Genomic DNA, 23,140 nt, shown 5'->3' on the forward strand with positions numbered 1-23,140 from the left:
CTCTTGTGGGCATTAAATGAGGACTATACATTGGTGCGATAGTCACAATTCTTAAACGGGCATGTTACCATCTCATGGCTTTTTAAATGTCCCCTTAAATGACGTAAGTGTTACCTCTGAGAAGGGTTGTTTGAATCCACACATAGGATGGGTAAAATACATTTTTCCTGACCTAAATCTCTCACTGTCACGTGATGGAATCGAGATAAATACATTTTGAGGGCATTGATATGTGCACAGGCAATCATGATAAAGACATGGCAGTGGGCTTATTCTTGAGTAAAAACTGTGCTTCAAATGGTAGTGTTTAAGTCATTTAACTTGTGTCTCAAAGGATGCGGCAGACAACTTATATTTCCACTCCATTGAATGAAAAATCTGAAAGTCAAACTAAAATGGTGTTCATTACTTAGTCACTTAAATTGATCTAAATATACTCCCGTTTAGGCTAATTCCCATATCTTATGGCATCACAGGACAGATTTTCATGGATACTCAAACGGTACAGCCTTCCATTGAAACATACCTTTAAGTACGGCATCAATTAAGAACTGCCACTCACCATCCTGAGCTTGTGCTGAAAGGGAGGTAGAAAAACTGTGGCTTTTTAAACTTCTCCTAAAATATAAACAAGAGTCAAGACAGACATTTGAGATTGCATTCAATATCTCACTGGATACTGGAACTTAGCTAATGGGTACTAATAAGTACATTACCATTTAACCAAAACCTCTTAACTGAGTAACACAAAATAAAACAAATCAGAGAAAGCCACAGGTCGATGCCACAAATGTATCTGAATCAGAAAATAGAGCACTCAATGTACTTAATCAACAGGACTTCGCTTGATGGTTAATGTTAACTAGCCCACATGTATCAATGCTTTGCAATTATCTATTTCGCAAGCACGATGTACGTTGGTAACTCCAATAGCTAGTTTGCTATACTAAGTCAAATCGCACAGATTTGTTTGAATACTTTTTACACAGCAAGGAATTCAAATGCGTTGATAATTTATAACTCCCCAGATCAGTGGGCTCAATAAACTATGACCACCACGCTGCAACAGAAGATTAGGGCTACGCTAACACCAATGGAACCAACTACTTGTTGCTGCATCTCTTCAGCACGTGCACCCTTGGCTAAACCCATGCCGTCGCCGTACTGTACACACGTTCACAGCATGCAGTTGTCAAGCAGTGCGTTAAAATAACCTAGACTAACGTTAGCTAAACTGAATTGCATGATATCTCCATAGAACTCACTAATAACTAAAACGCAATCAACATGCGAACATTAACTGTCCAATGGTAATATATGCTCACCTGTTTGCTAACATGCTGACCAAACCAGACGTGAGCATACCGATTTTCTTCACCCACACCAGAAGTGATCAGGGCATGCAGGTTGAAATATCGAAACAAACTATGAAGCAATTATATTAATTTGGGGACAGGTCGAAAAATATTAAATATTTATGGAAATTTAGCTAGCAAGCTTGCTGTTGCTAGCTAATTTGTCCTGGGATATAGATATTGGGTTGCTAATTTACCTGAAATGCACAAGGTCCTCTACTCTGACAATTAATCCACAAATGAGAAAATAATTTGGTTTACCGTTTTGTCATCTCTTCCTTCCTCAGGCTTCTTATTATTATTATTTTGGACTTAATATGGCAGTTGGCAACCAACTAAGTTCATCTTTCAATCCCCAATGTGGGTGTATGCTCCTAAAAACCTCCTAAAAGAGGCCGGACTTGCAGCGCTTTGAGCATCACAAATAGAACAAAGGTTACGTATGTAACCACGGTTATGTGAGCTACATGGATCACTCCAATATATTGGCATCACTCCGCGGTGGAGGGATACATCAGAGGTCAGGATTTACAGAATTACTCCCGTGTACACCTGTGTCACGGCTGGGGTCATCCCCTATATATAGACCCCATGGCCGCGGCATCACATTGGAGTGATCCATATAGCTCACATAACTGTGGTTACATACAGTATAGTGAAACATAATGAAGGTTATGTATCACTGCAATATATTGGTACACCCGTACCAGATGTAGTCGGTGCTAGTCAGCCAGCGGCGAAATCCCAGTGAGGAATGGAGACGCAGGGGCCGTCAATGTGGAAGGGGGTCCCGGCACAGTCCCCAGAAGGGGAGGCGATGCCCAGGACTGCTCAACCAACCGCAGAGGGAGGTGCCACATTTACCCGATACTACCTAGCAAAGGTGCAAGAGCTGGTCACAGCACAGATATCAACGAGGGGCACTCCTCTCAGTAGAGCCCAGGACGCAGCCACACCTCGTGTTGAGTGTGCCACCACAGATCCCAGCCCTGTCCTGCCAGCCAGGCGGTATGCTGTCAAAATCTTATCCACGATCCAGTGAGAGAGCCTCTGCTTTGATAACCCAGCCCCCAGGACTCACTCACCACAGCAGACAAGCTCAGAGCTCTAGTGTATTGATGCACCTGCTGCTCCAAGGGGGTAGCCAACAGCCAATGGCCGGCCTGCCCCCCCGGCCTGCCGATCTGGGAGTTGTCTGTGCTGACCAGCTCCCGGCAGCACATCCTCAGCATCTCCACCCCACCCGAGAGAAAGGCGCGATAGCACCACCTCAACAATGCCCTGAGACACTGTGCGGTGGCGGTGGCGCTTCGGGTGCAGCCAGTGGGAGTTGAACCACCGTTGAAGAGGCCGGAGATGGAGCAGGTCCAGGGGAATCAGTAACGAGGCTGCCGTTACTGGCCAACAGGCCTTGGCAGGTCAGGGCAGATACCACCCGCCCCTGCCGAAAGTGGTCGAGACAAGATAAAATCACTTGAAATCTTCTGTTGGGCAGGCGTGCTCTCATGAGGACTGAGTCCAGTTCCATTCCAATGAAGGCCACCCTCACTGTCAGATGACTCTTCTTGTCGTTTACAGTAATGCCCAGCCCGTCGATGTGGGTCAGGAGCATGTCTCTGTCTGACAGGCTCTGGGTCCTGGTCGGGGCACAAATCAGCCAATCATCCAGGTAATTAGGTCAAACAATCCTCGGGGCGAGAGAGGTGCCAGGACAGTATCCATGCACTTTGTGAAAGTGCGGGGTGCCAAGGAGAGGCCAAAAGGAAGGACCATGAATTCGTAAGCCGTCCCTTCGAAAGTGAATCGGAGGTACTGCCAATGAGCTGGGTGAACAGGAACATGGAAGTACGCATCCCTCAGGTCCAGCGTTACAAACCACTGGTCCCTGGACACGGCCTGCAACACTCGGGCTGGGGACATCATGTGGAACCTCAGTACCCATTGAGATTGCAGAGGTCCAGAATTGGTCGAAACCCTCCGTCTCTTTTCGGAACCACAGAATAAGTGGAGTCGGTACCCCTCAAGCATTGTGGACAACACCCAGGGGGACTCCACACACTCCTCCCACTTTGCCCTTTGAGATCGGGAGAAGTGGCCGGGGAATGGTGTGTCAGGGGTCTTCTGTGGTCCTGTCAGGGGTCTTCTGGGGTCCTGCTTCTCCTCTGGCGCCCCGAGTGCCTGGGTCCCCCAGGCACGTCCCTATGGCAGTGATGGTTGACAGGTTGTTGCTCCATCTCACATGGTTGCCACTCCCCCCTGTCATCCCTCAGCAAGAGGTAATGGGGCAGGAGAAGGACCCCACCATCGTTTGGGTGTGGGTGGGTGACGACGGCCCGTCTGTCTTGAACCCGGGGCCTGAGGAGGCATCATGAACCGTCTCAGGGTCTCCCGGTCCCTCCGAATCGGTCTGCTCCCAAACGTCATCAACCCCTGGGCCAATCGTGAGCCCTGGGGTGATGAGGAGAGTGGAAAATGTGCTCTGGAGAGCAGCTGGCAGATGGGATTGCGCCAGCCTGAGATGGTGGCAGCCTGAGATGGTGCCGGGAGGTAAAGTCTCTGCTGTGAGTCTGAAGTGCCCCCTTGCAGAGGTCCAGCTCTCTTGCAAGGCCTCGCAGAACTCACAGAACTCAGCAGAGATTTGGACTGATGAAAACAGCACCATATGATGGAGTAACTCTGTTAACCTCTCTGCACACAGAACCCGGTAGCGGGATGAAATTCGACAACATACGGTGATCGCTACATAAATAGTCATATTAAACATTCATGAAAATACAAGTATCTCACATGTTTCGAAAGCCTAGAATCTTGCTAATCCAACTGCGTTGTCAGATTTAAAAAAGGATTTACTGCGAAAGAATACGATGTGATTATCTGAGGATAGAGCCCCATACAAAAAAAACGATTAGACGATCTTCCTCTGTTTGTAATCCCAATGCTCATTGCTACACAATGAATGGTCTTTTGTTTGATAAAATACATTTTTATAGCCTAACACGAAACATTTTGTGAACCACTTGTGTCATGAATTCCGTCTCATTCCATTTGAGGACACATTCGAGGTAAATACACACACAAAACGTGACTTTTCCAGTCATGTTTGGTTTCATTGCAATCACCTGGTTTGTTTGTTTGTAACACAACCAAACCTGATGGGTCATTTCGCGGGACGTATTGACTGAAAGAAACCGGTTTGAAGACAACAAGTAATGACATCATTGTGCACCAATGATATGTCCGCTGTTTCGTTGATTGACTGTATTTTAACCCAATGACCACTGATCGTCTTGAAATCTAGCTGGGTAGAGAGCCAACCAGCGGAGGTAAATGGCAATATGTAATGTTTATGTGTTGGAAGACCAACCCATGTGGTAAACTCCGACGTAAAGAGGTTCAGTCGCCATTGAAGATTCATACTGGAAGGAGCCACGCATGTTACGCACAGCATTGTTTTGGTAAAGTGCATATTCAGCTGTTTATATATCAATCAGTATGGTGACTAAGTCAGGGAAAGCTAAATCTAAGTCTAGATATACAGATGTACACACAATTTTAGAAGAAATTGATCGAGGATGATTCATTTAGCGATTCCCAAATGGAGGAATATTTTTTGAACGGAGAGGACATCGTTTTGGACTGGTAAGTTCTTCTCATGCTAATGCCATTGTTTGACATTAATAACATAAAATATTATTTGTGAAATTAAATAGCCTATCTGTTGGGGGAGGGCAGGCCCACAACAATGGCCAAAATGAAATGGAGACAGTAGACACAGCTGGTCTGTTGTAATATAAAGACAGTAGAGCTAGCTGGTCTGTCATAATATAATAGAGACAGTAGATCTAGCAGGTCTATAATAATATATTCAACCTTATGTTCCCTGTACTCTATATACATCTGTTTATTATACCTGTTGACACAGGGCTCATATGTGAAACTATTCTAACTTAACATTTTCTTTCACAGTGACACTGACTCCGAATGGGAGCCCCCAGTGCCAAGGTGTCCATCCCCCATTGAAGCTGGTTCATCCAGCTCCTGCCACAAGTGGTGTTCATCTGCCCAAATTTATTTCTGCGGGCATGGATGTGACTCAGGGCCAAAAGGGCACAGCATGGAGGCGTCGCTGTGTTCTTTGCCAAATGAAGTCCCCCATCACCTGCACCACATGCTTGGTGACCCTCTGCTTTACAGCAGAAAGAGACTGCTATGGCACCTGGCATCAGCAGCACAATATTGTGTAGAGGACAGAGGGTCTTCCAAATACAGTTTGTGGCGGCAAGAACCACCATACTAATGGATGCACACAGAGTCGTAGTGTAAAGCTAATGAAATACAAGTATGACAAACCACATGCGGAAGATACAGATCAACCGCATGCAGTGAGTGGAGCACTCAAGACGAGGGGCTGGCCATGTGGCCAAATGCTCCAGGCTGCAAACAGCCAGTGAGTATACTTCCAAGCAAGAAATTACACTTACCAGTGGCTGACCAAGCGAACTTCAGAAAGTTTGTACCTCGAACCATACGGACATCCGCCAAGAAAATGAAAAATAATGTGTCGCGGCCATGGGGTATTGGGTTGGACCCCAGGATATGACACAGGTGTAAACAGGAGTAAATCTGTAAATCCTCACCTCGGACGTATCCCTCCGCCGCGGAGTGATACCAATATATTGGAGTGATCCAATATAGTGAAACATAACCCATTTCTATTTTAGCGCCTGGCCACGCTGACACCCGCGAGCGTTTGTTAGTGCAATGATTGAATAACATGTGTGTGTAAATGTATTTTGCAATGCTCGCGTACGGTCTAGTCAGTATGTAATCTTATTCTTCGGTTTGACGTTGCCAACACCGGAGCTAACAAAAGGGACTATTTAGTTCCAGCCACACACTGAAACTTGTTTGAATATACAGTAGTTGTCAAAACAGTTAATTAGCCTCTTACTTCAAAAATTCAGGATGTTTGTTCTTCTAAGAAAACCCTTAAAAAGGTATTTGAAATTCCCTCGCTTGAATATGGCAGCCATCTTTGTCAATACAGTCAATGCAATTTATTACGTGACTTGTTAAGTGAAGTTTTGCTCCTGAACTTATTTAGGCTTGCCATAAGAAAGGGGTTGAATAAAAATGTGTGTAGGGCAGTAAATCCATTTTAAACTCAGGCTGTAAAACAAAAGAATGTGGAAAAAGTCGAGGGGTGTGAATACTTTCTGGAGGCACTTCATCCACTTTATTAAACATCCAAATTAACGTGAAAACATGCCTGTCATTTTGTCAATCAACGATAGAACCTACTCTTTATATCGCCGTTTGAACTTCTAACATGGAAGGGATAATAAGAAAGGGAATGGTTGGTAGCCACTCCTGTGTGTCAGTTACACCTCCAACACCGGCAAAACAACCACTAAGCGGATGTCGGCCAGCGCATGTTAACGCTCGATCTGATTGAATCAGATGCACTAAGGTGCCATGTGGGACGGAGCCTGAGGGACAAGACACAGGGAGAGACATTCATTACTCTTCTCTGTCGTATATGTTTACTATGCATGTCACTATAGGGACAAGCTAAGGTCTTGTTAGTCAGCTAAACATCCACTGCGCATGCAGTCGCTAGCACAAAAAAATCTATGCGTTGTCTACTACCAGTGGCAGAGGTTGTTTCCAATTATGATGTTGTGTCCTGTTGTGCTGATGCATTCTAAGAGCTTGCCCCAGTAGAAATGGAGCATATGGAGTGGACACAGTTCTTGATTCTATGATAGTTGGCGAGAATTATTTTAGCTTCTCTATCTAATCTGATTCATCAAAAATGTTCATTTGAATCTTAAACTATCAATCAATTCACCATAGAAATGTAATTCCTAGAATGGACAAAACCCCTTTAGACCACAGCAATTTGACTGGATCGCTCATGGGTATACACTCAACGTTTTAGTAATTATATTTCTATGGTGAAAACACCCAAAGGAAAAACCAAGGTGCTCTGACCCAAGGCTGAATTAAACTGGAGTACAGTATCCGTTCTGGATTGCACTCTGCATTCACATTAACTCAATAGTGGGCTTTTTCAGTAGTTGTCCCACGTTTTCCATTCAGGTTCTCTGTTACCTCTAGTATTTGTGTGTCCAGCATTTCAGCGAATGTCCCTTTATCTGCAGCTCCACAGCCTACAATAATAGGATCAGGGAGTTTAACTTGTCAGACATGCTAAACCCCAGGCCTATGTGCCTTCTAATGCCATTGGGATTTAACTGGTCGTCATATTGGCAAGTGGAAAACTAAAAGTAGCCCACTCATCTCAATGTCTTCTGACATAGTGACCCCTGACCCTTGATACAGTCTTACATGAGATGTGCTCGATAAGGCCATTAACTACTGTAAGCAAGCCAATTTTACCTCAGAAGAACAGTTAGCTAACTTAACCTCAGAAGAACAGAAAGTTGAGTGAACGTCTTTCGTCAGTACCTGAGAATTGAGGAGTCCAAACGACCTTCGTGCAAATGAGGATCATCAGTGACAAAATCTATGACTCATGAGAATATAATCCATGTGTAATAACAACGTAACGTAAAAAATTAATGAACGTGTTAAATTATTATGCATAGTCATATTAAGGTCCTGATTGGGCAACAAGATGATTTGACATGTCAAATAGTGTTATTTGATGGGTATCTTTATGGACAAGCAAAGACCCAAACGGCGTTCTATACAAAGGCTGACGTGAATACCAGATTAGTGACCAGAAAGAACTTGTTTCATTTCCTCCAGTTTTGCCTGACAAAAACAGATTATCATTTTCAAATACGTTTATCGTCCATATAAAATACAATTTAGCGATCTACTACCGACTCAATGACGATTTCATTGATCATTTTTGAATTTCAGGTAGGCCTAGTTTGGGTGGCTACCTGCTATATGTTTAAAGATAAGTAGCTGTAACATTGCACTGTCTTCAATATTATGGGATGAATAATTTATTAAGATAGTTGTGAGGAAGTAAAGGGCTACTAGGCTGGCAACGAGCACTCGGTAGGCAGGCTGCCCTCCAACGTGATGGCACGTTTCAGACATGACATGCTTTCCATCCGATCCTGCAAGTAGGTCATATGGTTGTATGATTCATCTTTCTCTGGACTCCAGATATCGGCTGCTAACATGGATGACTTTCAGCTCCAAATGCAGCTGTAAAACGCAGTTTATTTCTGTAGCCAAACTTGAGTTTTGAAAATGCATCACCTTTATGGCTGTAATGACAGGCAACATTTGTAAATTGGGTTGGATATAGTAATGGTAGGTATTTCTTACAATCTTAAATTTTTTGTGGAATTGCGTTGGTTATTGCTAATAAGTGCAGAATTTATTCCATTTCAAAATAGCTTTGCAAAATACTTTACTCATCAGATTGTAAGAGTTTCTCAGCGTCTATGACCACAGTTTTCGGGGTGGCATTTTTGGGGGGGGAAAACATGCACGCCAAAAGATCTGTGCCTGGCCATGAATCTTCTCATCATGCTTCTAAACTGAAAAATCTGGAACAGTCGTGCATTTTGTGATAAAAGCACCAAATTTGGCACAGATTCAGTCATGTATATCTTTACATTTTAGTCATTTAGCACATGGTCTTCCAAACTCGGTCCTGGGGCCCCCCATTGGTTCGGGTTTTGGCTTTTGCCCAAGCACTACACAGCTGATTCAAATAATCAAAGCTTGATAATGAGTTGGTTATTTAATGTAAAATGTTATTTGAATCAGCTGTGTAGTGCTAGGGGAAAAACCAAAACCTGCACCTGGTTTTCAGTTACTGGCCCAACACTCTTAACCACAAGGCTACCTACCCGCCAACAGTTGGCCTACCATCATTTTACAGTTCAGAAGAGAGGTACAATTTGAAACAGAAGTAATGGGTTGATTAATAGCCTAAATTGACTATCCAATGAGCTCGTAGTGGCATAGGCCTATAGGATATCAGAGACGTTTCTTTTCTTTGCATGGGAAAAAATATGGCCTTTTGACAAACATTTTATGCAATTCTACTACACTTTATGTGTGGAGACATTAGCATACTTTTTATATGATGGTAACCTAGGCCTTCTCTGCTGACATTGACAACAGATCAATAAAAACAAACTTGTCTTGAATGCAACCATGTAACGAAGACCTATGTAAAGGGTTCATGGCTAGAAGGAATCCAGTTGTCAAATTAACCTCACAAGTTATTTTTTGAATTTCAGCTAACCCTAACCCTTTTCCTAACCTTAACCTAATTATCCTAACCGGCTACTTTAATTATGCTAATCTGCTATGACAAAACCTTCTAGACATGACCATGAAAAAAGGGGAGAACCAAATTGTACAATATGAAGTCCATATAGCCTGGAGGAGGACATTATTGTCCAAAAAAAGCTCAGTGGCACTGACCCAATGATAATTTGTTGAGAACTTTATTTATAAGAGGGAAAAGGTATGGACATTACAGCAAAGGCCTCAATGGGATAAGACAACCGGCTGTTTTGAATATTGGTTGTTCCAGCCCAACAATATATTTACTCTTTGACACCAAAACAGCTGAATGAATTAAACACAACCAAACAATTAAGAGCCCTGATGGTATAGGTGACCTGAATAAGTGATAATCTAACATCAGATGGCTTTTAATTTGTTATGTACTGTAGGTTCACCAGCAGACCTCTATCAAGACACCCATGTCGACTGGATTCCCCCTGTGAAAATGAGCAATGGTGCGGCAGCATCCGTTTCTACAACTTCGTCCTTATCCAGATATGAAAAGGAGACATTCCCCCCGTTGTACAAGATGGTTGTGATGTGCTGTGTCCAATCTGAATGATTCTGTTGTGCCATTTGAGTCGAGAGCACCTTCACCTTGTCGACATGACACATGTGCCCCCTTAAACCGTATGAATATATAACATGTCATTTAGAACATGTAAAATACTATTGTTTATGTAAACATAGTGTACTTTATAATAGGCTATATTGTTGTATGGGCGACATTCAAAATATTTTGTGTCTGCTTTTCCTTGCGCCATTGAATAAAATGTATTTCTTATAGCCTAACTTTTCTTTATTTTACAATTCAGACACATTTAACATAGAACATGTCATTGTTGTGATAGTCTAAGGCAAACCATCTTCATTATCACAGTGGCACCTCCAAGTGCCACTCAGACCTTCTGGGAGAAAAATGTCGAGCATTGAACTTGGTAGTAGTTGTGTGTATGTTTTAAGATAAAGATTCCATCATCTCCTGCTTCCAGACATCTCACCACCTAGATTGCAAAGGTTGGATTTGCACTAAACAATTTTAAAATGTCAGCACAAGGCATGTACAAACTCTACTATAACGATTAGCCTCATACTTTGTCTTGTGGTATCATTTTTAAATTGAGAACATCTAGCTCAACAATATGTAAACCATGTGGGAGTTAATCTATTCTCTGGTCAGATGCAGAATGTCAATTGGGTGCCTTGCAAACACCCATAAGACTAATGCCATCCTACTGTAGGTCAATGGTTCCTAACTCCGGTCCTCAGGTACCCCCAACAGCTCAGTCTTATTGAAGCCCCTGGCAAACAAACCTGATTCAACTTGTGAACTAATCATCAGGCCCTGAATGAGTTGAAGTATTGTGTGTACTGTTTTTTTTTTTACTCCTTTTTCTCCCCAATTTCGTGGTATCCAATTGTTGTAGTAGCTACTATCTTGTCTCATCGCTACAACTCCCGTAATACACAACCCAACCAGCCGCATTGCTTCTTAACACAGCGCACATCCAACCCAGAAGCCAGCCGCACCAATGTGCCGGAGGAAACACTGTGTACCTGGCAACCTTGGTTAGCGCGCACTGCGCCCGTCCCGCCACAGGAGTCGCTGGTGCGCGATGAGACAAGGACATCCCTACCGACCAAGCCCTCCCTAACCCGGACGACGCTAGGCCAATTGTGCATCGCCCCACGGACCTCCCGGTCGCGGCCGGTTACGACTGAACAAAGAGGTACCGTTTGTTCATTTGAGAATACACCACAGAAACAGACAAATTACAGACATTCTCTTCCCCTCTTTCTAACACAATTGTGATCTGTGATTAATTAACATTGACAGTACTTCATCACAAAAAACGAGTTCAAGCACTTCACTTCAAAGAATGATCACTTTCATATTTCAAAGTATAAAAGTAAGCTAACTCATATGTAAAAGATTGGACATCTTAGTAACAAGTAGGCTATTATTACTAAAGCATAATTTCAGGTGAACAAAATAAAGTCAATACCAGAGGTGGCGAACCTCCTTCCACTGATCCCTGATCTACTGGGTGAGCAGACTTCTGTTCCAGCCAAGCGATAGCACACTTGATTATCAACTACTTAGTTCTGATAAATTGAATTAGGTGTGTTAGTGCTGGGCTGGAACAGAAGCCTGCACACCCAGCAGGGTTGGCCTGCTCCAGTTGTAATAGCTTTATACATATTGATTTTTAAACTGTATTTGTTTTAAATTCGCTAACATACAGTAGGTCCAAATAATCCTCTTCATCCGCAGACAGTGTTTCACACGTCTCTGTATCTGAGGACAGATAACATTACAAAGAATCAGGCTGCATTATAATCAAATTAGACTATGTGGTAATACACAGTGCACTCGGAAAGTATTCAGACCCCTTTTTCCAATTTGTTTGCATTAGAGCCTTATTCTAAAAATCTACACACAATACTCCATAATGACTAAGCGAAAACAGGTTTAGAAATGTTTGCAAATTGTTTCCATTGATCATCCTTGAGATGTTTCTTCAACTTGATTCGAGTCCACCTGTGGTAAATTCAATTGATTGGATATTACTTTGAAAAAGGCACACACCTGTCTATATAAGGTCCCACAGTTGACAGTGCATGTCAGAGCAACAACCAAGCCATGAGGTCGAAGGAATTGTCCGCAGAGCTCAGAGACAGGATTCTGTTGAGGCATAGATCTGGGGAATTGTACCAAAACATTTCTTTAGCATTGAAGGTCCCCAAGAACACAGTGGCCTCCATCATTCTTAAAATGATGGAGGCCAAGACTCTTCCTAGAGCTGTCCGCCCCGCCAAACTGAGCAATAGGGGGAGAAAGGCCTTGGTCAGATAGGTGACCAAGAACCCATTGGTCACTGACAGAGCTCTGTGGAGATGGCAGAACATTCCAGTACGACAACCATCTTGACAGCACTCCACCAATCAGGCCTTTATGGCACTGGCCGCTCCTTAGTAAAAGGCACATGACAGCATGCCAAAAGGAACCTCTCACAGCAGAAACAAGACACTGGTCTGAAACCAAGATTGAACTCTCTGGCTGGAGGAAACCTGGCACCATCCATACGGTGAAAGATGGTGGAGGCAACATCATACTGTGGGGATGTTATTCAGTGGCAGTGACTGGGAGACTAGTCAGGATCGAGGGAAATATGAACGGAGCAAAGAGAGATCCTTGATCTTAGACAGGGACAAAGGTTCACCTTCCAACAGGACAACGACCCTAAGCACACAGCCAAGGCAGGAATGGCTTCGGGACTAGTCTCTGAATGTCATTGAGTGGCCCAGCCAGAGCCCAGACTTGAACCAGATCTAACATCTCTGGAAAGACCGGAAAATACCTGTGGAGCGAGGCTCCCCATCCAACCTGACAGAGCTTGAGAGGATTTGCAGAGAAGAAATGGGAGAAACCCCCAAAATACAGGTGTGCCAAGCTTGTAGCGTCCAACACAAGAAGACTTAAGGCTGTAATCGCTGCCAAAGGTACTTCAACAAAGTACGGAGTAAAAAGATTGAATACGTGATATTTCAGCTTTTTTATTTATTGCAAAAATTTGATATTTTTCCTTTGTGATTATGGGGTATTGTGAGTACATTGATGAGTGAAAAGAAAAAAGGCTTTAACGTAACATAATGTGGAAAAAGTCAAGGGGTCTGAAAACTTTCCGAATGCACTACATACAGTTGAAGTCGGAAGTTTACATACACCTTAGGCAAATACATTTAAACTCAGTTTCACAATTCCTGACATTTAATCCAAGTAAAATTTCCTGTCTTAGGTCAGTTAGGACCACCACTTTATTTTAAGAATATGAAATGTCAGAATGGAAGTAGAGCGAATGATTTCAGCTTTTATATTTTTCATCACATTCCCAGTGGGACAGAAGTTTACATACACTCAATTAGTATTGGGTAGAATTGCCTTTAAATTGTTTAATTTAGGTCAAACGTTTTGGGTAGGCTTCCACAAGCTTCCCACAATAAGTTGGGTGAATTTTGGCCCATTCCTCCTGACAGAGCTGGTGTAACCGAGTCAGGTTTGTAGGCCTCCTTGCTCGAACACTCTTTTTCAGTTCTGCCCACATATTTTCTGTAGGATTGAGGTCAGGGCTTTGTGATGGCCACTCCAATACCTTGACTTTGTTGTCCTTAAGCCATTTTGCCACAACTTTGGAAGTATGCTTGGGGTCATTGTCCATTTGGAAAACCCATTTGCGACCAAGTGTTAACTTTCTGACTGATGTCTTGAGATGTTGCTTCAATATATAAAAAATATAAAAATCCTCTCTCATGAAGCCATCTATTTTGTGAAATGCACCAGTTCCTCCTGCAGCAAAGCACCCCCACAACATGATGCTGCTACCACGTGCTTCCCGGTTGGGATGGTGTTCTTCGGCTTGCAAGCCTCCCCTTTTTTCCTCCAAACATAACGATGGTCATTATGGACAAACAGTTCTATTTTTGTCTCATCAGACCAGAGGCATTTCTACAAAAAGTACAATTGTTGTCCACATGTGCAGTTCTAAACCGTAGTCTGGCTTTTTTTATGGCGGTTTTGGAGCAGTGGCTTCTTCCTTGTTGAGCGGCCTTTCAGGATATGTTGATATAGGACTCGTTTTTACATTGGAAATAAACATTTTTGTACCGGTTTCCTAAAGCATCTTCACAAGGTCCTTTGCTGTTGTTCTGGGATTAATTTGCACTTTTCGCACCAAAGTGCGTTCATCTCTAGGAGACAGAACACGTCTCATTCCTGAGCGGAATGAAGGCTGCGTGGTCCCATGGTGTTTATACTTGGTTACTATTGTTTGTACAGGTGAACGTGGTACCTTCAGGCATTTGTAAATTGCTCCCAAGGATGAACCAGGCTTGTGGAGGTCTACAAAAATGTTTTATGAGGTCTTGGCTGATTTCTTTTGATTTTCCCATGATGTCAAGCAAGGCTCTGAGTTTGAAGGTAGGCCTTGAAATATACCCACAGGTACACATCCAATTGATTAAAATGATGTCAATTATCAGAAGCCTCTAAAGCCATGACATCATTTTCTGCAATTTTCTCCACTGTTTAAAGGGCACAGTCAACTTAGTGTATGTAAACTTCTGACCCACTGGAATTGTAATACAGTGAATGTTAAGTGAAATAATCTGTCTGTAAACAATTACTTGTGTCATGCAAAGTAGATGTCCTAACCGACTTGCATAAACTACAGTTTGTTAACAAGAAATTTGTGGAGTGGAAAAAAAGTGTAATGACTCCAACCTAAGTGTATGTAAACTTCCGACTTCAACTGCATACACACACACACACACACACACGTATGTTCAAAAGTTTGGGGTCACTTAGAAATGTCCTTGTTTTTGAAAGAAAAGCACATTTCTTGTCCTTAAATTAACATAAAATTAATCATAAATACAGGGTCGACATTGTTAATGTTCTAAATGACTATTCTGAAAATGGCAGATTTTTTATGTAATATCTACATAGGCATACAGAGGGCCATTATCAGCAACTATCACTCCTGTGTTCCAATGGCACCTTGTGTTAGCTAGTCCAAGTTTATCATAAAAGGCTAATTGATCAATAGAAAACCCTTTTGCAATTATGTTAGCACAGCTGAAAACTATTTTGCGGATTAAAGAAGCAATACAACTGGTCTTCTTTAGACTAGTTGAGTATCTGGAGCATCAGCATTTGTGGGTATGATTATAGGCTCAAAATGGACAGAAACAAAGAACTTTCTTCTGAAACGCGTCAGTATATTCTTGTTCTGAGAAATGAAGGCTATTTGCCAAGAAACTGAAGATCTCGTACAACGCTGTGTACTACTCCCTTCACAGAACAGCGCAAACTGGCTCTAACCAGAATAGAAAGAGGAGTGGGAGGCCCCGGTGCACAACTGAGGACAAGTAGACTAGAGTGTCAAGTTTGAGAAACAGACACCTCACAAGTCCTCAACTGTCAGCTTTATTAAATAGTACCCGCAAAACACCAGTCTCAACGTCAACAGCGAGGAGGCGACTCTGGGATGCTGGCCTTCTAGGCAGGATTCCTCTGTCCAGTTTCTTTTGCCCATCTTAATCTTTTATTTTTATTGGCCAGTCTGAGATATGGCTTTTTCTTTGAAACTCTGCCTAGGAGGCCAGCATCCCGGAGTGACCTCTTCACTGTATCTAGAGTTAGAAATGTCTAAGCGGAAATTACTCAGACTTGATTTGCCCTAACAAAAAATGGATATACCCCTATAAAATATACTTTAATTATAATCCACATAATGCACGTGTCCTGCTGCTGCAGAATTATTTTCCTGCTGTAGCAAACTGACTCAAATTAAGATCCTACATCTGTAATGGTATTCATGATGTAAGCAGATATGAATGCTCTTTGGCTGGACCCTAACATAAGATGAGCAATTCCTAATTCTACTACACTAAGGGCTAGATTGTAACAGATCCGTGCTAGCAACATCTGCATAGCGGTTATTTTGGCAGTGTCGGAGGTGGAACTGCATTAGAGCTGTCAAAATCACATGCGCCTCCTTGTGTTACCTTGCCACGGACACTGCTATTGGATTAAATGAAACCACACCAAACTTTATATCTGACAAATTCCATGCTGCCCCATTAGAAGTTCATGCAACCGTGTTACAAGTTCAAACACTCAAATTCGTGATGTTCTATTGTCTACACCTCAGAAAGTAATCACACCTCTTGGCTACATTCCATTTCTTTTTTATGTTTAAAAACTGCCAAGTCACTAACGATTAGAAGCATACCCATAATATGACGCAGCCACCACTATCCTTGAAAATATGGAGTGTGGTACTAGGTAATGTGTTGTATTGGGTTTGCCTCAAACATAACACTTATCATTTTCAGGACAAAAGGCCACATTTTTTGCAGTATTACTTTAGTGCCTTGTTGCAAACAGAATGCATGTTTTGGAATATTTGAATTATGTGCAACATTCATTCTTTTCACTCTAAAATTAGGTTAGTGTTGTGGAATAACTACAATGTTGTTAATCCATCCTCAGATTTCTCCTTTCACAGCCATTAAACTATGTAACTGTTTTAAAGTCACCATTGGCCTCATGGTAAAATCCCTGAGCGTTTTTCCTCCTCTCAGGCAACGGAGTTAGGAAGGACGCCTGTATCTTTGTAGTGCCTGGGTGTATTGATACACCATCCAAAGTGTAGTCACTAACTTAATTTGTAAAAATGTGTGTAGGCCAGTGACAAAAAACAAAAATAATTTGGAATTTCATACATTTTTAATTCAGGCTGGTAAACAACAATGTGGAAAAAGTCAAGGGGATGTGAATACTCCCCCCTCCCCACACACACACACACACACACACACACACACACACCTAAAAATGAACGTGAATACATGGCTGTCATCCTTTCTATCAAGGATAAAACCTACACTTTATAACGCCATTTGAACTTCTAACATGGAAGCGATAATAAGAAAGGGAGTGGTTGGTGACACACAGGAGTAGCCACTCACCGATTTGTCAGCTCATAGCACAGTTACACCTCCAACACACTATGCGGATGTCGGCCAGCGCATGTTAAACGCTCGATCTGATTGAATCAGATACACTAGGGTGCCATGTGGGACGGAGCCTCAGAGGGACAAGACACAGGGAGAGACATTCATTACTCTTCTCTGTCATATATGTTTACTATGCATGTCACTATAGGGACAAGCTAAGGTCTTGTTAGTCAGCTAAACATCCACTGCGCATGCAGTCGCTAGCACAAAAAATCTATGCGTTGTCTACTACCAGTGGCAGAGGTTGTTTCCAATTATGATGTTGTGTCCTGTTGTGCTGATGCATTCTAAGAGCTTGCCCCAGTAGAAATGGAGCATATGGAGTGGACACAGTTCTTGATTCTATGATAGTTGGCGAGAATAGTTAGCTTCTCTATCTAATTCTTTAAAAATTCTAATTCTTCTTCATTTGAATCTAAATCTATCAATCAATTCACCTCAATGGTCAATTCTAGGGTTTATGTGTATTATCACAGACCCATAACAATGTGAACAGAAGGAATTACAGTAAAAACCATAGAAATATAATTCCTAGAATGGACAAAACCCCTTTAGACCACAGCAATTTGACTGGATCACTCATGGGTATACACTCAACATTTTAGTAATTAATTTCTATGGTGAAAACACCCAAAGGAAAACCTAGGGGATCTGACCCAAGGCATCTGTCTGAATTAAACTGGAGTAACAGGCAGACATACTCTGTGTACAGTATCCGTTCTGGATTGCACTCTGCATTCACATTAACTCAATAGTGGGCTTTTTCAGTAGTTGTCCCACGTTTTCCATTCAGGTTCTCTGTTATCTCTAGTATTTGTGTGTCCTGCATTTCAGCAAATGTCCCTTTATCTGCAGCTCCACAGCCTACAATAATAGGATCAGGGAGTTTAACTTGTCAGACATGCTAAACCCCAGGCCTATGTGCCTTCTAATGCCATTGGGATTTAACTGGTCGTCATATTGGCAAGTGGAAAACTAAAAGTAGCCTATACCTGCCCACTCATCTCACTGTCTTCTGACATAGTGACCCCTGATACCGTCTTTAATGAATTTATTGAGCACATCTCATGTAAGGAATAGACCAGCCCTAAGTTGGGGTCGGTCAATTCCATTTCAAATCAGTCAATGGAATTGACCCCAACCCCGAACTAGCCAGATGGTCACCATGGAAAATATGCACAAATCTTCCAAAGGGGCTCTCTACCAAAGTATGATGGCATGCGTAATGGCACTGCAGCTACATTGAAAAATCAAGATATTCAAAAAGGATACAAGAAGTATTCAATACACTGTAGAAAAACCTACCCGTGTTCCACTGCCTTTATCAATCAGATAACCAATTCTATCACAGGACAGTCTTATTTAAATACACAGATGGTTCTGAATGTTTATATGGTGCTGATAAGCAACAAAAACAGAGTCAACCACAGAGGAAAAATAAAGAGGACACAGGAGACGTAGAGTTGAGAGAGAAGAAACAAAAGTTTGTCACGTTGAAATTATTCTTAAATTGTTATGAGGCATTGGATTTTGAGTTATTGGATTTTGACATTATCTCACAAAATACATATGCAGTTTCAACAGCGTCCTTTTTGTTACTCTTGTACACATGCACTCGACTTTATCAAAATGTTGTTACATTACAGACTTATTCTAAAATGAATTAAATAAATAAATACAAACTCTTCATCAACCTACACAAAATACCCCATAATGATTAAGCGAAAACAGGTTTTGGCAAATGTATAAAGAATAAAAAATAGAAATACCTTATTTACATAAGTATACAGACCCTTTGCTATTACACTCGTAATTGAGCTCAGGTGCATCCGGTTTCCATTGTTCATCCTTCATTCTTAAATGGAAGAAGTTTGGAACCACCAATACTTTTCCTAGAGCTGACTGCCTGGCCACACTGAGCAATCGGGGCAAAAGGCCCTTGGTCAGGGAGGTGACCAAGAACCCAATGGTCACTCTGACAGTGCTCCAGAGTTCCTCTGGAGATGAGAGAACCTTCCAGAAGTACAACCATCTCTGCAGCACTCCACCAATCAGGCCTTTATGGTAGAGTGGCCAGACGTAAGCCACTCCTCAGTAAAGGCACACGACAGCCTGCTTGGAGTTTGCCAAATGTCAACTAAAGCACTCTGACTCTGCATTGTGTGCGCGCACCCACCACCCCCTCTTTTACGCTACTACTACTCTCCATGTATCATATCACTTTAACTATACCTACATGTACATACGACCTCAATTATCCTGACTAAGCAGTGCCTGTATATAGCCTCGCTACTGTTATTTTTCACTGTCTTTTATTTCTTTACTTATCTATTATTCACCTAATACCTATGTTTTACTTAAAAATTGGACTGTTGGTTAGGGCTTGTAAGTAAGCATTTCACTGTAAGGACTACCTACACCTGTTGTATTCGGCGAAGTGACAAACTGATTTGATATTTATAATACATAAATGACTTATGTGCTGGTGTTTAACTCGCTGATTTAAAAAAAGAAAACATGAGAGCAAGAGCCCGAGAGAGAGAGAGAGGAATTCACACCTACACTTCCATTATTAACTTTAGATGACTGTTTTACCGAATGACTCTGATGTCTTTATAAAGATAAAGGCTATATTTGTCCAAACCACTGGGATGATTGTGCGGACATGCTCCCCTTAACACATTCTGATGTAAAAGTTGTTTCTAGTTTTCCAAATTTGGTATATATTTCTACATCATTATGAAATAAAATCATCGGTTTTCTTAAGTTAATCAAAAACCTGTCCAAAAGCCTCTAATGCAAATCTAAACATTTCATTTGCTTGGATTTTTGTTTGTTTGTGCTGCTGTATATTCTTACCAAGATCACGTTATAATAAAAATCCAATAGATTAAGTGGTTCCAGTTAGTTGCTACATATTTACCTTGGCTTATTGGCTCACAGGAGCTTGGTATGTTTACAGTGACTACTTTTAAGGCATATTGTATCCTTACATGATAATAATGTCCCGTGTGGCTCAGTTGGTAGAGCATGGCACTTGCAATGCCAGGGTTGTGGGTTTGATTCCCATGGGGAACAAATACGGAAATGTCTGCACTCACTACTGTAAGTCACTCTGGATAAGAGTGTCTCCTAATGACTAAAATGTAATGTAAATAACATTTGTAGGTCTATAAGTTTTGTTCATTAATGATATGATATACAGTATGTCTGGATATTCGATTCATAAAGAGTCCGATGTCAAGGTAGCCTATCCTGCAACTTGCATGTCAAGTTAGCCTATCCTATTCATTCCTCAAGGGTGCCCATTGTGCTTTTCATAGCCTATCTATTTCAGTCTCTGACTTGATCCTACATCTAACAATACATGATGTGCATTTCCAAATGTGCTCTTACATAGTCTTAACCACAGTCGGCTTACCTTGCTGGCTTCACTTTTTTACAAAGCCCGTTAAGTAATGATTACAACCCTTGAAATAGGTCTGTGGATAGAAACGTGCTCATATTGTGCTACTCCTGTTGGGTGCCACTGTGCACCTGTGTTCCATCTGTAGGGCTAGTGGCTAGAGCTGTGGTGCCAGTGTGGCTAAGTTCACATTCAAACAGAGATTCTTCCCCCTCGCCCAACTGTCTCATCCGGAGGTGAATCGACCCGTATGTTTTCCTGGGTTGGAAAAATGTCCTCCGGTGGTACAGCTCACCTTTGCATATGGACACCATTAGCAAGATGGACAAGAGCATTCCCCCTAGAGTCAACAGTCCCAGGCCTGCTATGATACACTTGTCGAGGTGCGAGCCCAGTTGTGTGTAATACATCTCCAGTTTCTCCATCTGACGAGCTGACACCAGGTCTGGGTTGACCTTAGCCTCTCGGGGAATGGTGTAGGCAATGACCACCAGTAGAATTCCACTCACCAAGAACACCATGGCAAATAGGAACCCGTAGTCGAGTGAATGGTTTTTAAAGTCAGTCTCATGTCCTGCCTCAGAGCGGTGTGACAGCTCATCTCGCTGGAAAGGCCTGGGTTGTGACTGATAGCCCCTGTCATTAGACGTGGACAGATGAACACTCGAGCGGTCTGCTCCCTGGGGACTGAACCTCGTCTCGTGCTCCTCGTCCTGATATGACGTGTTCTCGATTCCAGTGCTAGCTACTGTCTGAGGTCTTGACTGGGTAGCTTTTCGCGGAGTTGTAGTGACCTCGCAGGCAGCAGGCTTGTCGCCATCCCCCAATTCACAGAGCTCTACGGCATTCAAAGACTCCATCGAAATTCAGTCGATCTGCTCAGGTCATGATTTGGCCACCCTTCCTTATTTTGCCAAATACCTGCAGGAATATTTTAAATCATGAAATAGCATTAACAGGCTGCATAGGTATCATGCATGCGGTGTCTGCCGCTCAAATTTGAATAGTCCGCAATATTTTGTGAAATATAAATACAATTTAAATCTAATTTTAAGCCATATATATCTTTATTCAAAAGCGATAAAATAACATGTAGCCATAACAAAACAACAAACTGTTGAAGTGTGTCAACCTTGGTCATGGAGTGAGACATCCCAACTAGTACATGACCTCCTGAGAACCATAAGTGGGAATTTCAGCACAATGTTTCCTCATGTTTAAAGTAACGATCTCAAAATGTTTAGAGAACATTTAGAAACAACGTTCTTCTGTGGGAATTTCAGTACTTCGGCATAACATTTTCAGCAGGGTTCCTCATGATTCATATAGAGGCTATCCTTATACTGACATTATGCATCTTAAAAACACTTCACTCAAGTCACTGATTGTAGGCTATTTATGGGAATGAATGCATCCCTCCCACCCTCTAACCTAGAAGGAAGATCATGTAGTGCGACTGGTAACACAGCTGCTCTGATTATCATTAAACTTGGTGGAGAGAGTCAAGGCTTCAAAAAACGTTGATATGTTAACAAGAACAGACTTTTCATTATCAGTTTAGCCTACAATTAGCAGATTATCTAACAGTTTGATAAGGGTCTGTGACAATATATGCTACATATACCAAGAACAGTGGGCTACTGACACATTTTTATATGATTTACATTTCATGAAATACCTTCTATTTCTGCCCATGATAGGGGTTTAATCGTCTTTTAAAAACAGCGCAAAAATCAACCCTGGCGTGACCTTGATTCCCATCACAAAAACGTAGCCTATGTATTGGATTAAATTAGGTATGTTGACCGGTAGTATATCGCCTATCTATAAGTATCAATCAATTAAAGAGGACTATTAAACAAGAACCGCATACACTACAATAATATTATAAACATCCTGTCCAAAAAAAAGACATCCTACTCTATTGCTATATCAATATTAAACACAAAAATTGACCTACCCCCAAGCGTTGACGCTCCAGTGATAAGATGTTGTAGTGCAAAGATTTCGGTTGTTTCGAGGGGGACCGAAAGACCTAGAGAGCAACTGGCCATGCGCAAACAAACGGTGCCATGAAATTGGTGGTTGAAAGGGAACGCATCGCTTCAGCGGGTTGTGGAGCTGACAGTAATGACATTAAAAACGTTTACCTGCACTATGGGGTGTGATATGTGCCTAAATTAAGCCTAGTCAACCATACTACCACGTGGCTGTCCATTGAACTTCTGACTGACTTGACATGTGCAACGAGCATGCATAGTTTATATTAATAAAATATCAACCATATATGTTAGAAACGTACCATTTTTCCAGTGCAAGCAGACACTCCGTCGCTAATGGCCTAGAAAGGATGATGTCCAATCTATAGGTAATCTGTCTAAGACCGCATGGTATGTTATCTTATCTCGCTGTATATCATCTAAGTGTTGTTAGCCAATCACAGACTATGTTGTTACCAGTTCCCAGCAACCTACATCAGACAACCAATAAGAGTTGTGTCCATGGCTTTCAG

The 23,140-nt window shown here is 42.1% G+C and overlaps 1 protein-coding gene and 1 non-coding gene across 7 annotated transcripts in view; one reads left to right on the plus strand and one right to left on the minus strand.

Moving 5' to 3' along the window:
* Positions 1-23,136, minus strand: part of tmem74b (transmembrane protein 74B) — a 30,105-nt gene extending 6,969 nt beyond the window's left edge. The window contains exons 1-3 of one of the 6 annotated variants that reach the window (XM_052527239.1): positions 22,931-23,136; positions 20,644-21,549; positions 11,517-11,943 (exon numbers count right to left, since the gene is read on the minus strand). In XM_052527239.1, the coding sequence (XP_052383199.1) occupies positions 20,733-21,488 (756 nt within the window). In that variant the 5' untranslated portion in view covers positions 21,489-21,549; positions 22,931-23,136 and the 3' untranslated portion in view covers positions 11,517-11,943; positions 20,644-20,732. Of the gene's footprint in view, positions 1-11,516; positions 11,944-20,643; positions 21,550-22,588; positions 22,850-22,930 lie in introns of those variants that run through there. The other 5 variants (XR_004826636.2, XR_008144646.1, XR_004826637.2 and 2 more) reach the window with 5 other exon arrangements.
* Positions 20,232-20,300, plus strand: trnaa-ugc (transfer RNA alanine (anticodon UGC)). The gene has a single exon. It is a non-coding gene; the product is annotated as a tRNA-Ala (tRNA).
* Positions 23,137-23,140: the final 4 nt, after the last annotated feature.

Source organism: Oncorhynchus keta, chromosome 10 (genome assembly GCF_023373465.1).
Source record: "Oncorhynchus keta strain PuntledgeMale-10-30-2019 chromosome 10, Oket_V2, whole genome shotgun sequence".
Taxonomy (NCBI): domain Eukaryota; kingdom Metazoa; phylum Chordata; class Actinopteri; order Salmoniformes; family Salmonidae; genus Oncorhynchus; species Oncorhynchus keta.